This window comes from Coregonus clupeaformis, chromosome 8, assembly GCF_020615455.1.
Source record: "Coregonus clupeaformis isolate EN_2021a chromosome 8, ASM2061545v1, whole genome shotgun sequence".
Lineage (NCBI taxonomy): Eukaryota > Metazoa > Chordata > Actinopteri > Salmoniformes > Salmonidae > Coregonus > Coregonus clupeaformis.
In genome coordinates, this window is record NC_059199.1 from 9,289,192 (window position 1) to 9,301,691 (window position 12,500).

General features: G+C 42.3%; 1 protein-coding gene across 1 annotated transcript in view; it reads left to right on the forward strand.

Annotated features, from left to right (window-relative positions):
* dachb (dachshund b) overlaps positions 1 to 12,500 on the forward strand; it is a gene marked incomplete at its 3' end in the record, with an annotated part of 68,739 nt that overhangs the window by 41,128 nt on the left and 15,111 nt on the right. Inside the window, exon 3 of the mRNA XM_041882237.2 lies at positions 8,609 to 8,782. Coding sequence (XP_041738171.2) covers positions 8,609 to 8,782 — 174 coding nt within the window. The remainder of the gene's footprint in view (positions 1 to 8,608; positions 8,783 to 12,500) is intronic.

Consider the following 12,500-nt stretch of genomic DNA (forward strand, 5'->3'; position numbering starts at 1 on the left):
CATGAGAGTGTGTGTACTGTTTCTCTCTCCCCAAACAGAGCAAACCTGTGTGTGGCAGTGAGAGAGGGTGGGTTACACAGACCCACAAAGAATTTGGATAAACTCCCTTATCTACTGGGTGAAATACCACAGTGTGCCATCACAGCAGCAAGATGTGTGACCTGTTGCCACAAGAAAAGGGCAACCAGTGAAGAACAAACACCATTGTAATTACAATCCATATTTATGTTTATGAGAGAGAGAGAGAGAGAGAGAGAGAGAGAGAGAGAGAGAGAGAGAGAGAGAGAGAGAGAGAGAGGGAGAGAGAGAGAGAGAGAGAGAGAGAGAGAGAGAGAGAGAGAGAGAGAGAGAGAGAGAGAGAGAGAGAGAGAGAGAGAGAGAGAGAGAGAGATGAGAGAGAGAGACAGAGAGAGAGAGAGAGAGACAGAGAGAGAGCTGCCCCCCATCCCATCTTTTTACGCTGCTACTACTCTGTTAAGTATTTATGCATAGTCACTTTAACTCTGCCCACATGTACATATTACCTCAACTACCTCAACTAGCCGGTGCCCCCGCACATTGACTCTGCACCGGTACCCCCCCTGTATATATAGCCTCCCTACTGTCACTTTATTTTACTGTATATATAGCCTCCCTACTGTTATTTTATTTTACTTCTGCTCTTTTTTTCTCAACACTTTTGTTGTTTTATTTTACTTTTTTATTAAAAATAAATGCACTGTTGGTTAAGGGCTGTAAGTAAGCATTTCACTGTAATGTCTGCACCTGTTGTATTCGGCGCATGTGGCCAATAAAATTTGATTTGATTTGATTTGACATCATCTCTTGCTCATCTATCATTCCAGTGTTAATACTAATTGTAATTATTTTGCACTATGGCCTATTTATTGCCTTACCTCCATAACTTGCTACATTTGCACACACTGTATATAGATTTTCTATTGTGTTATTGACTGTATGTTTTGTTTTACCCCATATGTAACTCTGTGTTTTTGTTTTTATCGCACTGCTTTGCTTTATCTTGGCCAGGTCGCAGTTGTAAATGAGAACTTGTTCTCAACTGGCTTACCTGGTTAAATAAAGGTTAAATAAAATAAAATAAAAAATAAACCACAACAGAGAAAAAGGAGGAGTGGAGGAGATATGATAAACCACAACAGAGAAAGTAGAAATATTATTATTATAATGTGTGTGTGTTCGTTCCCCTTTAACCAGGGAGCTGCAATCCTCATTTGACTTGTTATTTGCACTCCCATTTCTCTGCTCAATGGTGCTGTCACACACACACTGCATCGGTTACAGATTAAGTGTTCTCAATCAGGTCCTCTTCAGAGTGCTCATCTCAAGGCCCTTATAGGCAACTACACTGGCCTTGAGGGAGGGAGGGAGGGAGGGAGGGAGGGAGAGAGGGAGAGAGGGAGAGAGGGAGAGAGGGAGAGAGGGAGAGAGGGAGAGAGGGAGAGAGGGAGAGAGGGAGGGAGGGAGAGAATGGAGTCAAATTCAACCCCATTAATATGCATCAACTACACTGGCCTTGAGGGAGGGAGGGAGGGAGGGAGAGAGAGGGAGAATGGAGTCAAATTCGACCCCGTTAAGTACCGTGCGATATGCATCAACAGCAAATAAACTACGTATTCACCCTACACACCCAAACTGACAAACAAACAAAACAAAACAAAACAAAGGCAAAGTCTTCTCATGCTTTGTTGATTTCAAAAAGCTTTTGACTCAATTTGGCATGAGGGTCTGCTATACAAATTGGTGAAAAGTGGTGTTGGGGGAAAAACATACGACATTAATAAAATCCATGTACACAAACAACAAGTGTGCAGTTAAAATTGGCAAAAAACACACATTTCTTTCCACAGGGCCGTGGGGTGAGACAGGGATGCAGCTTAAGCCCCACCCTCTTCAACATATATTGGCGAGGGTACTAGAACAGTCTGCAGCACCCGGCCTCACCCTACCAGAATCTGAAGTCAAATGTCTTCTGTTTGCTGATGATCTGGTGCTTCTGTCCCCAACCAAGGAGGGCCTACAGCAGCACCTAGATCTTCTGCACAGATTCTGTCAGACCGGGCCCTGACACACACACGCACACGCACACACACACACGCACACACACACACACACACACACACACACGCACGCACGCACGCATACACACACACACACACACACACACACACACACACACACACACACACACACACACACACACACACACACACACACACACGCACACGCGCGCACGCACGCACGCACGCACACACACAGAGAGAGAGATCTATAATGTACAACAGCAACTGACACTAATCGAGGAGTCCATTAACACAAACAACTTCTGGCAAAATTGGACTTTAAAACTTTAAGCCGCTTTAAACAAAGAGACCAAAGATAACCCTTAAGGAGCTGCAAAGCTCCACAGTGGAGATTGGAGTATCTGTCCATAGGACCACTTTAAGCCGTACACTCCACAGAGCTGGGCTTTGCGGGAGAGTGGCCAGAAAAAAAGCCATTACTTAAAGGAAAAAATAAGCAAACACGTTTGGTGTTCGCCAAAAGGCATGTGGGGGACTCCCCAAACATATGTCAGAAGGTACTCTGGTCAGATGAGACTAAAAGTGAGCTTTTTGGCCATCAAGGAAAACGCTATAGGGGGGGAGTGAATACTTTCACTGTATGAATACATTGAAGCAAGATGCGACACTCATAAAACTCACACCCAGAATAAGTTTTACTGTGCTAAATTCTATCCTTTCTTTCTGAACATGTTTTTGCTTGTGTTTGAAAGCTATAAATGACATTTAAACGAGTGAAGAACGAGGGAAGATTACCAACAGATGGTCAACTTTTGCTCTCTCTCTCTCTCTCTCTCTCTCTCTCTCTCTCTCTCTCTCTCTCTCTCTCGCTCTCTCTCGCTCTCTCTCGCTCTCTCTCTCGCTCTCTCTCTCTCTCACTCTCTCTCTCTCTCTGTCTCTTTCTATCTCAATTCAATTTAAGGGCTTTATTGGCATGGGAAACATATGTTAACATTGCCAAAGCAAGTGAAATAGATAATAAACAAAAGTGAAATAAACAATAAATATTAACAGTAAACATTACACTCACACAAGTTCTAAAAGAATAAAGACATTTCAAATGTCGTGTTATGTCTACATACAGTGTTATAATGATATGAAAATAGTTAATGTACAAAAAGGAAAATAAATAAACATAAATATGGGTTGTATTTACAATGGTATTTGTTCTTCACTGGTTGCCCTTTTCTTGTGGCAACAGGTCACAAATCTTGCAGCTGTGATGGCACACTGTGGTATTTCACCCAGTAGATAAGGGAGTTTATCCAAATTGGATTTGTTTTGGAATTCTTTGTGGGTCTGTGTAATCTGAGGGAAGTATGTGTCTCTAATATGGTCATACATTTGGAAGGGAGTTTTTATTTTTCCTTTATTTATTTTCAATGACGGCCTACACCGGCCAAACCAGGACGACGCTGGGCCAATTGTGCGCCGCCCTATGGGACTCCCAATCACGGCCGGTTGTGATACAGCCTGGAAACAAACCAGGGGGTCTGTAGTGATGCCTCAAGCACTGAGATGCAGTGCCTCAGACCGCTGAGATGCAGTGCCTTAGACCACTGAGATGCAGTGCCTCAGACCGCTGAGATGCAGTGCCTTAGACCGCTGAGATGCAGTGCCTTAGACCGCTGAGATGCAGTGCCTTAGACCACTGAGATGCAGTGCCTTAGACCGCTGAGATGCAGTGCCTTAGACCGCTGAGATGCAGTGCCTTAGACCGCTGAGATGCAGTGCCTTAGACCACTGAGATGCAGTGCCTTAGACCACTGAGATGCAGTGCCTTAGACCGCTGAGATGCAGTGCCTTAGACCGCTGAGATGCAGTGCCTTAGACCGCTGAGATGCAGTGCCTTAGACCGCTGAGATGCAGTGCCTTAGACCACTGAGATGCAGTGCCTTAGACCGCTGAGATGCAGTGCCTTAGACCGCTGAGATGCAGGGCCTTAGACCGCTGAGATGCAGTGCCTTAGACCGCTGAGATGCAGTGCCTTAGACCACTGAGATGCAGTGCCTTACGCTGAGATGCAGTGCCTTAGACCGCTGAGATGCAGTGCCTTAGACCACTGAGATGCAGTGCCTTACGCTGAGATGCAGTGCCTTAGACCGCTGAGATGCAGTGCCTTAGACCGCTGAGATGCAGTGCCTTAGACCGCTGAGATGCAGTGCCTTAGACCACTGCGCCACTCGGGAGCAAGTTAGGAAGTGCAGCTCAGTTTCCACCTCATTTTGTGGGCAGTTTGCACATAGCCTGTCTTCTCTTGAGAGCCAGGTCTGCCTACAGAGGCCTTTCTCAATAGCAAGGCTATGCTAACTGAGTCTGTACATAGTCAAAGATTTCCTTAATTTTGGGTCAGTCACAGTGGTCAGGTATTCTGCCACTGTGTACTCTGTTTAGGGCCAAATAGCATTCTAGTTTGCTCTGTTTTTTTGTAAATTCTTTCCAATATGTCAAGTAATTATATTTTTGTTTTCTCATGATTTGGTTGGGTCTAATAGTGTTGCTGTCCTGGGGCTCTGTGGGGTCTGTTTGTGAACAGACCCCCAGGACCAGCTTGCTTAGGGGACTCTTCTCCAGGTTCATATCTCTGTAGGTGATGGCTTTGTTATGGAAGGTTTGGGAATTGCTTCCATTTAGGTGGTTGTAGAATTTAACGGCTCTTTTCTGGATTTTGATAATTAGCGGGTATCGCCCTAATTCTACTCTGTGTGCATTATTTGGTGTTTTACGTTGTACACAGAATATATATTTGCAGAAATCTTCATGCAGAGTCTCAATTTGGTGTTTGTCCCATTTTGTGAATTCTTGGTTGGTGAGCGGACCCCAGACCTCACAACCATAAAGGGCAATGGGTTCTATAACTGATTCAAGTATTTTTTGCCAGATCCTAATTGGTATGTTGAATTTTATGTTCCTTTTGATGGCATAGAAGGCCCTTCTTGCCTTGTCTCTCAGATCGTTCACAGCTTTGTGGAAGTTACCTGTGGCGCTGATGTTTAGGCCGAGGTATGTATAGTTTTTTTGTGTGCTCTAGGCCAACGGTGTCTAGATGGAATTTGTATTTGTTGTCCTGGCAACTGGACCTTTTTTGGAACACCATTATTTTTGTCTTACTGAGATTTACTGTCAGGGCCCAGGTCTGACAGAACCTGTGCAGAAGATCTAGGTGCTGCTGTAGGCCCTCCTTGGTTGGTGACAGAAGCACCAGATCATCAGCAAACAGAAGACATTTGACTTCAGATTCTAGTAGGTTGAGGCTGGGTGCTGCATCCCTGTCTCACCCCACGGCCCTGTGGAAAGAAATGTGTGTGTTTTTTGCCAATTTTAACCTCACACTTGTTGTTTGTGTACATGGATTTTATAATGTTGTATGTTTTTCCCCCAACACCACTTTCCATTAATTTGTAAAGCAGACCCTCATGCCAAATTGAGTCAAAATCTTTGCCTTTGTTTTGGTTTGTTTGTTTGTCAATTAGGGTGTGCAGGGTGAATACGTGGTCTGTCGTACGGTAATTTGGTAAAAAGCCAATTTGACATTTGCTCAGTACATTGTTTTCACAGAGGAAATGTACGAGTCTGCTGTTAGTGATAATGCAGAGGATTTTCCCAAAGTTGCTGTTGACGAATATCCCACGGTAGTTATTGGGGTCAAATTTGTCTCCACTTTTGTGGATTGGGGTGATCAGTCATTGGTTCCAAATATTGGGGAAGATGCCTGAGCTAAGGATGATGTTAAAGAGTTTAAGTATAGCCAATTGTAATTTGTGGTCTGTATATTTTATCATTTCATTGAGGATACAATTAACACCACATGCCTTTTTGGGTTGGAGGGTTTGTATTTTGTCCTGTAGTTCATTCAATGTAATTGGAGAATCCAGTAGGTTCTGGTAGTCTTTAATAGTTGTATTTGATCAGGTATATTGCTGTTTTCTCTCTCTTTCTCCTTGAGTGCGAGTTAGATCACCTGTGTTTAGGCGGATATTATTATTATATATATAGGTATATATAAGGTTTGTATTTGATCATGTATATGCAACTTCTTACTGAATGAATCTAGGGGTTCAGTCAACTTCTTACTGAATGAATCTAGGGGTTCAGTCAACTTCTTGCTGAATGAATCTAGGGGTTCAGTCAACTTCTTCCTGAATGAATCTAGGGGTTCAGTCAAATTCTTAGTGAATGAATCTAGGGGTTCAGTCAACTTCTTACTGAATGAATCTAGGGGTTCAGTCAACTTCTTCCTGAATGAATCTAGGGGTTCAGTCAAATTCTTAGTGAATGAATCTAGGGGTTCAGTCAACTTCTTACTGAATGAATCTAGGGGTTCAGTCAACTTCTTCCTGAATGAATCTAGGGGTTCAGTCAACTTCTTACTGAATGAATCTAGGGGTTCAGTCAACTTCTTCCTGAATGAATCTAGGGGTTCAGTCAAATTCTTAGTGAATGAATCTAGGGGTTCAGTCAACTTCTTAGTGAATGAATCTAGGGGTTCAGTCAACTTCTTACTGAATGAATCTAGGGGTTCAGTCAACTTCTTACTGAATGAATCTAGGGGTTCAGTCAACTTCTTACTGAATGAATCTAGGGGTTCAGTCAACTTCTTACTGAATGAAACTACAGTGCAGTCGGGAAGTATTCATACCCCTTGACTTTTTCCACATTTTGTTACGTTACAGCCTTATTCTAAAATGGATTAAATATAAATTTTGTTCTCGTCAATCTACACACAATAGCCCATAATGACAAAGCAAATGTAGATTTTTTTTTATTTTTATATCACATTTATATAAGTATTCAGACCCTTTACTCAGTACTTTGTTGAAGCACCTTTGGCAGCGATTACAGCCTTGAGTCTTCTTGGGTATGACGCTACAAGCTTGACACACCTGTATTTGGGGAGTTTCTCCCATTCTTCTTTGCAGATCCTCTCAAGCTCTGTCAGGTTGGATGGGGAGCGTCGCTGCACAGCTATTTTCAGGTCTCTCCAGAGATGTTCGATCGGGTTCAAGTCCGGGCTCTGGCTGGGCCACTCAAGGACATTCAGAAACTTGTCCCGAAGCCACTCCTGCGTTGTCTTGGCTGTGTGCTTAAGGTTGTTGTACTTTTGGAATGTGAACCTTTGCCCCAGTCTGAGGTCCTGAGCGCTCTGGAGCAGGTTTTCATCAAGGATCTCTCTGTAATTTGCTCCATTCATCTTTCCCTCAATCCTGACTAGTCTCAGAGTCCCTGCCACTGAAAGACATCCCCACAGCATGATGCTGCCACCACCATGCTTCACCATAGGGATGGTATTGGCCAGGTGATGAGCGGTGCCTGGTTTCCTCCAGACGTGACTCTTGGATTCAGGCCAAAGAGTTCAATCTTGGTTTCATCAGAACAGAGAATCTTGTTTCTCATGGTCTGAGAGTCCTTTAGGTGTCTTTTGGCAAACTCCAACCCGGCTGTCATGTGCCTTTTACTGAGGAGTGGCTTCCGTCAGGCCACTCTACCATAAAGGCCTGATTGGTGGAGTGCTGCAGAAATGGTTGTCCTTCTGGAAGATTCTCCCATCTCCACAGAGGAACTCTGGAGCTCTGTCAGAGTGACCATCGGGTTCTTGGTCACCTCCCTGACCAAGGCCCTTCTCCCCCGATTGCTCAGTTTGGACGGGTGGCCAGCTCTAGGAAGAGTCTTGGTAGTTCCAAACTTTTTACATTTAAGAATTATGGAGGCCACTGTGTTCTTGGGGACTTTCAATGCTGCAGAAAGATTTTGGTACCCCTCCCCAAATCTGTGCCTCGACATGATCCTGTCTCGGAGCTCTATGGTAAATTCCTTCGACCTCATGGCTTGGTTTTTGCTCTGACATGCACTGTCAACTGTGGGACCTTATATAGACAGGTGTGTGCCTTTCCAAATCAAGTCCAATCAATTGAATTTACCACAGGTGGACTCCAATCAAGTTGTAGAAACATCTCAAGGATGATCAATGGGAACAGGATGCACCTGCACTCAATTTCGAGTCTCATAGCAAAGGGTGTGAATACTTATGTAAAATATTTTTTTATTTGAATTTCTAAAAACGTGTTTTCGCTTTGTCATTATGGAGTATTGTGTGTAGATTGACGAGGGGAGGAAATGATTTAATCCATTTTAGAATAAGGCTGTATGGTAACAAAATATGGAAAAAGTGAAGGGGTCTGAATACTTTCCGAAGGCACTGTAGGTGTTCAGTGATCTTCGTAGTGAATGAATCTAGGGGTTCAGTGAACTTCTTAGTGAATGAAATGTGATTACTTTCATAACATTTATCATCTGTTGTTCTGCTTGTGGCTCTAATGTATAAAGAGACATAACATAATATATACTATGAGGGGTCTCAACTGCTATGAGGGTTCATTATACCTGGATGCTTTAAGACAGGTGTTACCATAGTTACCATATTTCACATCTGGATGAGAAACAATTGAATGAGCTCCTGACCAGTCAGTGGTCTCCTGTAATATCTGTTTCATGGAAGTTCCCCCCTGTGTGTCTGTTTTTCTCCCCAGGAGGGAGTGCGTGTTCCTGGGATAAGGAGAGGCTGGGGGGACAACAAGGTCTTAACAACCAGATGAACTCACTACAGCAACAGGGTCTTAACCACCAGAGGAACTCACTACAGCAACAGGGTCTTAACCAGATGAACTCACTACAGCAACATCAGCAACAACTACTGGCCAGCCGTGAGTACTAAAGGATATAACATATATATTTATCTTCTGTCCTCCTTTTCTTCTTTTCTTGTTCTGACTACATTTAGAACGGGATAATGTCCTCCTCTCCTTCTTTTCTTGTTCTGACTACATTTAGAACGGGATAATGTCCTCCTCTCCTTCTTTTATTGTTCTGACTACATTTAGAACGGGATAATGTCCTCCTCTCCTTCTTTTCTTGTTCTGTCTACATTTAGAACGGGATAATGTCCTCCTCTCCTTCTTTTCTTGTTCTGTCTACATTTAGAACGGGATAATGTCCTCCTCTCCTTCTTTTCTTGTTCTGTCTACATTTAGAACGGGATAATGTCCTCCTCTCCTTCTTTTCTTGTTCTGACTACATTTAGAGAGGGATAATGTCCTCCTCTCCTTCTTTTCTTGTTCTGACTACATTTAGAATGGGATAATGTCCTCCTCTCCTTCTTTTCTTGTTCTGACTACATTTAGAACGGGATAATGTCCTCCTCTCCTTCTTTTCTTGTTCTGTCTACATTTAGATCGGGATAATGTCCTCCTCTCCTTCTTTTCTTGTTCTGTCTACATTTAGAGAGGGATAATGTCCTCCTCTCCTTCTTTTCTTGTTCTGTCTACATTTAGAACAGGATAATGTCCTCCTCTCCTTCTTTTCTTGTTCTGACTACATTTAGAACGGGATAATGTCCTCCTCTCCTTCTTTTCTTGTTCTGTCTACATTTAGAATGGGATAATGTCCTCCTCTCCTTCTTTTCTTGTTCTGACTACATTTAGAACGGGATAATGTCCTCCTCTCCTTCTTTTCTTGTTCTGACTACATTTAGAACGGGATAATGTCCTCCTCTCCTTCTTTTCTTGTTCTGTCTACATTTAGAACGGGATAATGTCCTCCTCTCCTTCTTTTCTTGTTCTGTCTACATTTAGAACGGGATAATGTCCTCCTCTCCTTCTTTTCTTGTTCTGACTACATTTAGAACGGGATAATGTCCTCTCTCTCCTTCTTTTCTTGTTCTGTCTACATTTAGAACGGGATAATGTCCTCCTCTCCTTCTTTTCTTGTTCTGTCTACATTTAGAACGGGATAATGTCCTCCTCTCCTTCTTTTCTTGTTCTGACTACATTTAGAACGGGATAATGTCCTCCTCTCCTTCTTTTCTTGTTCTGACTACATTTACATTTACATTTACATTTTAGTCATTTAGCAGACGCTCTTATCCAGTGCGACATTTAGAACGGGATAATGTCCTCCTCTCCTTCTTTTCTTGTTCTGACTACATTTAGAACGGGATAATGTCCTCCTCTCCTTCTTTTCTTGTTCTGACTACATTTAGAACGGGATAATGTCCTCCTCTCCTTCTTTTCTTGTTCTGTCTACATTTAGAACGGGATAATGTCCTCCTCTCCTTCTTTTCTTGTTCTGACTACATTTAGAACGGGATAATGTCCTCCTCTCCTTCTTTTCTTGTTCTGTCTACATTTAGAATGGGATAATGTCCTCCTCTCCTTCTTTTCTTGTTCTGTCTACATTTAGAGAGGGATAATGTCCTCCTCTCCTTCTTTTATTGTTCTGACTACATTTAGAGAAGGATAATGTCCTCCTCTCCTTCTTTTCTTGTTCTGTCTACATTTAGAGAGGGATAATGTCCTCCTCTCCTTCTTTTCTTGTTCTGTCTACATTTAGAGAGGGATAATGTCCTCCTCTCCTTCTTTTCTTGTTCTGACTACATTTAGAACGGGATAATGTCCTCCTGTCCTTCTTTTATTGTTCTGACTACATTTAGAACGGGATAATGTCCTCCTCTCCTTCTTTTCTTGTTCTGACTACATTTAGAACGGGATAATGTCCTCCTCTCCTTCTTTTCTTGTTCTGTCTACATTTAGAACGGGATAATGTCCTCCTTTCCTTCTTTTCTTGTTCTGACTACATTTAGAATGGGATAATGTCCTCCTCTCCTTATTTTATTGTTCTGACTACATTTAGAACGGGATAATGTCCTCCTCTCCTTCTTTTCTTGTTCTGACTACATTTAGAACGGGATAATGTCCTCCTCTCCTTCTTTTCTTGTTCTGACTACATTTAGAACGGGATAATGTCCTCCTCTCCTTCTTTTATTGTTCTGTCTACATTTAGAACGGGATAATGTCCTCCTCTCCTTCTTTTCTTGTTCTGACTACATTTAGAACGGGATAATGTCCTCCTCTCCTTCTTTTCTTGTTCTGTCTACATTTAGAATGGGATAATGTCCTCCTCTCCTTCTTTTCTTGTTCTGTCTACATTTAGAGAGGGATAATGTCCTCCTCTCCTTCTTTTATTGTTCTGACTACATTTAGAGAAGGATAATGTCCTCCTCTCCTTCTTTTCTTGTTCTGTCTACATTTAGAGAGGGATAATGTCCTCCTCTCCTTCTTTTCTTGTTCTGTCTACATTTAGAGAGGGATAATGTCCTCCTCTCCTTCTTTTCTTGTTCTGACTACATTTAGAACGGGATAATGTCCTCCTGTCCTTCTTTTATTGTTCTGACTACATTTAGAACGGGATAATGTCCTCCTCTCCTTCTTTTCTTGTTCTGACTACATTTAGAACGGGATAATGTCCTCCTCTCCTTCTTTTCTTGTTCTGACTACATTTAGAACGGGATAATGTCCTCCTCTCCTTCTTTTCTTGTTCTGACTACATTTAGAACGGGATAATGTCCTCCTCTCCTTCTTTTCTTGTTCTGTCTACATTTAGAACGGGATAATGTCCTCCTCTCCTTCTTTTCTTGTTCTGACTACATTTAGAACGGGATAATGTCCTCCTCTCCTTCTTTTCTTGTTCTGTCTACATTTAGAATGGGATAATGTCCTCCTCTCCTTCTTTTCTTGTTCTGTCTACATTTAGAGAGGGATAATGTCCTCCTCTCCTTCTTTTATTGTTCTGACTACATTTAGAGAAGGATAATGTCCTCCTCTCCTTCTTTTCTTGTTCTGTCTACATTTAGAGAGGGATAATGTCCTCCTCTCCTTCTTTTCTTGTTCTGTCTACATTTAGAGAGGGATAATGTCCTCCTCTCCTTCTTTTCTTGTTCTGACTACATTTAGAACGGGATAATGTCCTCTTGTCCTTCTTTTATTGTTCTGACTACATTTAGAACGGGATAATGTCCTCCTCTCCTTCTTTTCTTGTTCTGACTACATTTAGAACGGGATAATGTCCTCCTCTCCTTCTTTTCTTGTTCTGTCTACATTTAGAACGGGATAATGTCCTCCCTTTCCTTCTTTTCTTGTTCTGACTACATTTAGAATGGGATAATGTCCTCCTCTCCTTATTTTATTGTTCTGACTACATTTAGAACGGGATAATGTCCTCCTCTCCTTCTTTTCTTGTTCTGACTACATTTAGAACGGGATAATGTCCTCCTCTCCTTCTTTTCTTGTTCTGACTACATTTAGAACGGGATAATGTCCTCCTCTCCTTCTTTTATTGTTCTGACTACATTTAGAGAGGGATAATGTCCTCCTCTCCTTCTTTTATTGTTCTGACTACATTTAGAGAGGGATAATGTCCTCCTCTCCTTCTTTTCTTGTTTTGACTACATTTAGAGAGGGATAATGTCCTCCTCTCCTTCTTTTCTTGTTCTGTCTACATTTAGAACGGGATAATGTCCTCCTCTCCTTCTTTTCTTGTTCTGTCTACATTTAGAACGGGATAATGTCCTCCTCTCCTTCTTTTCTT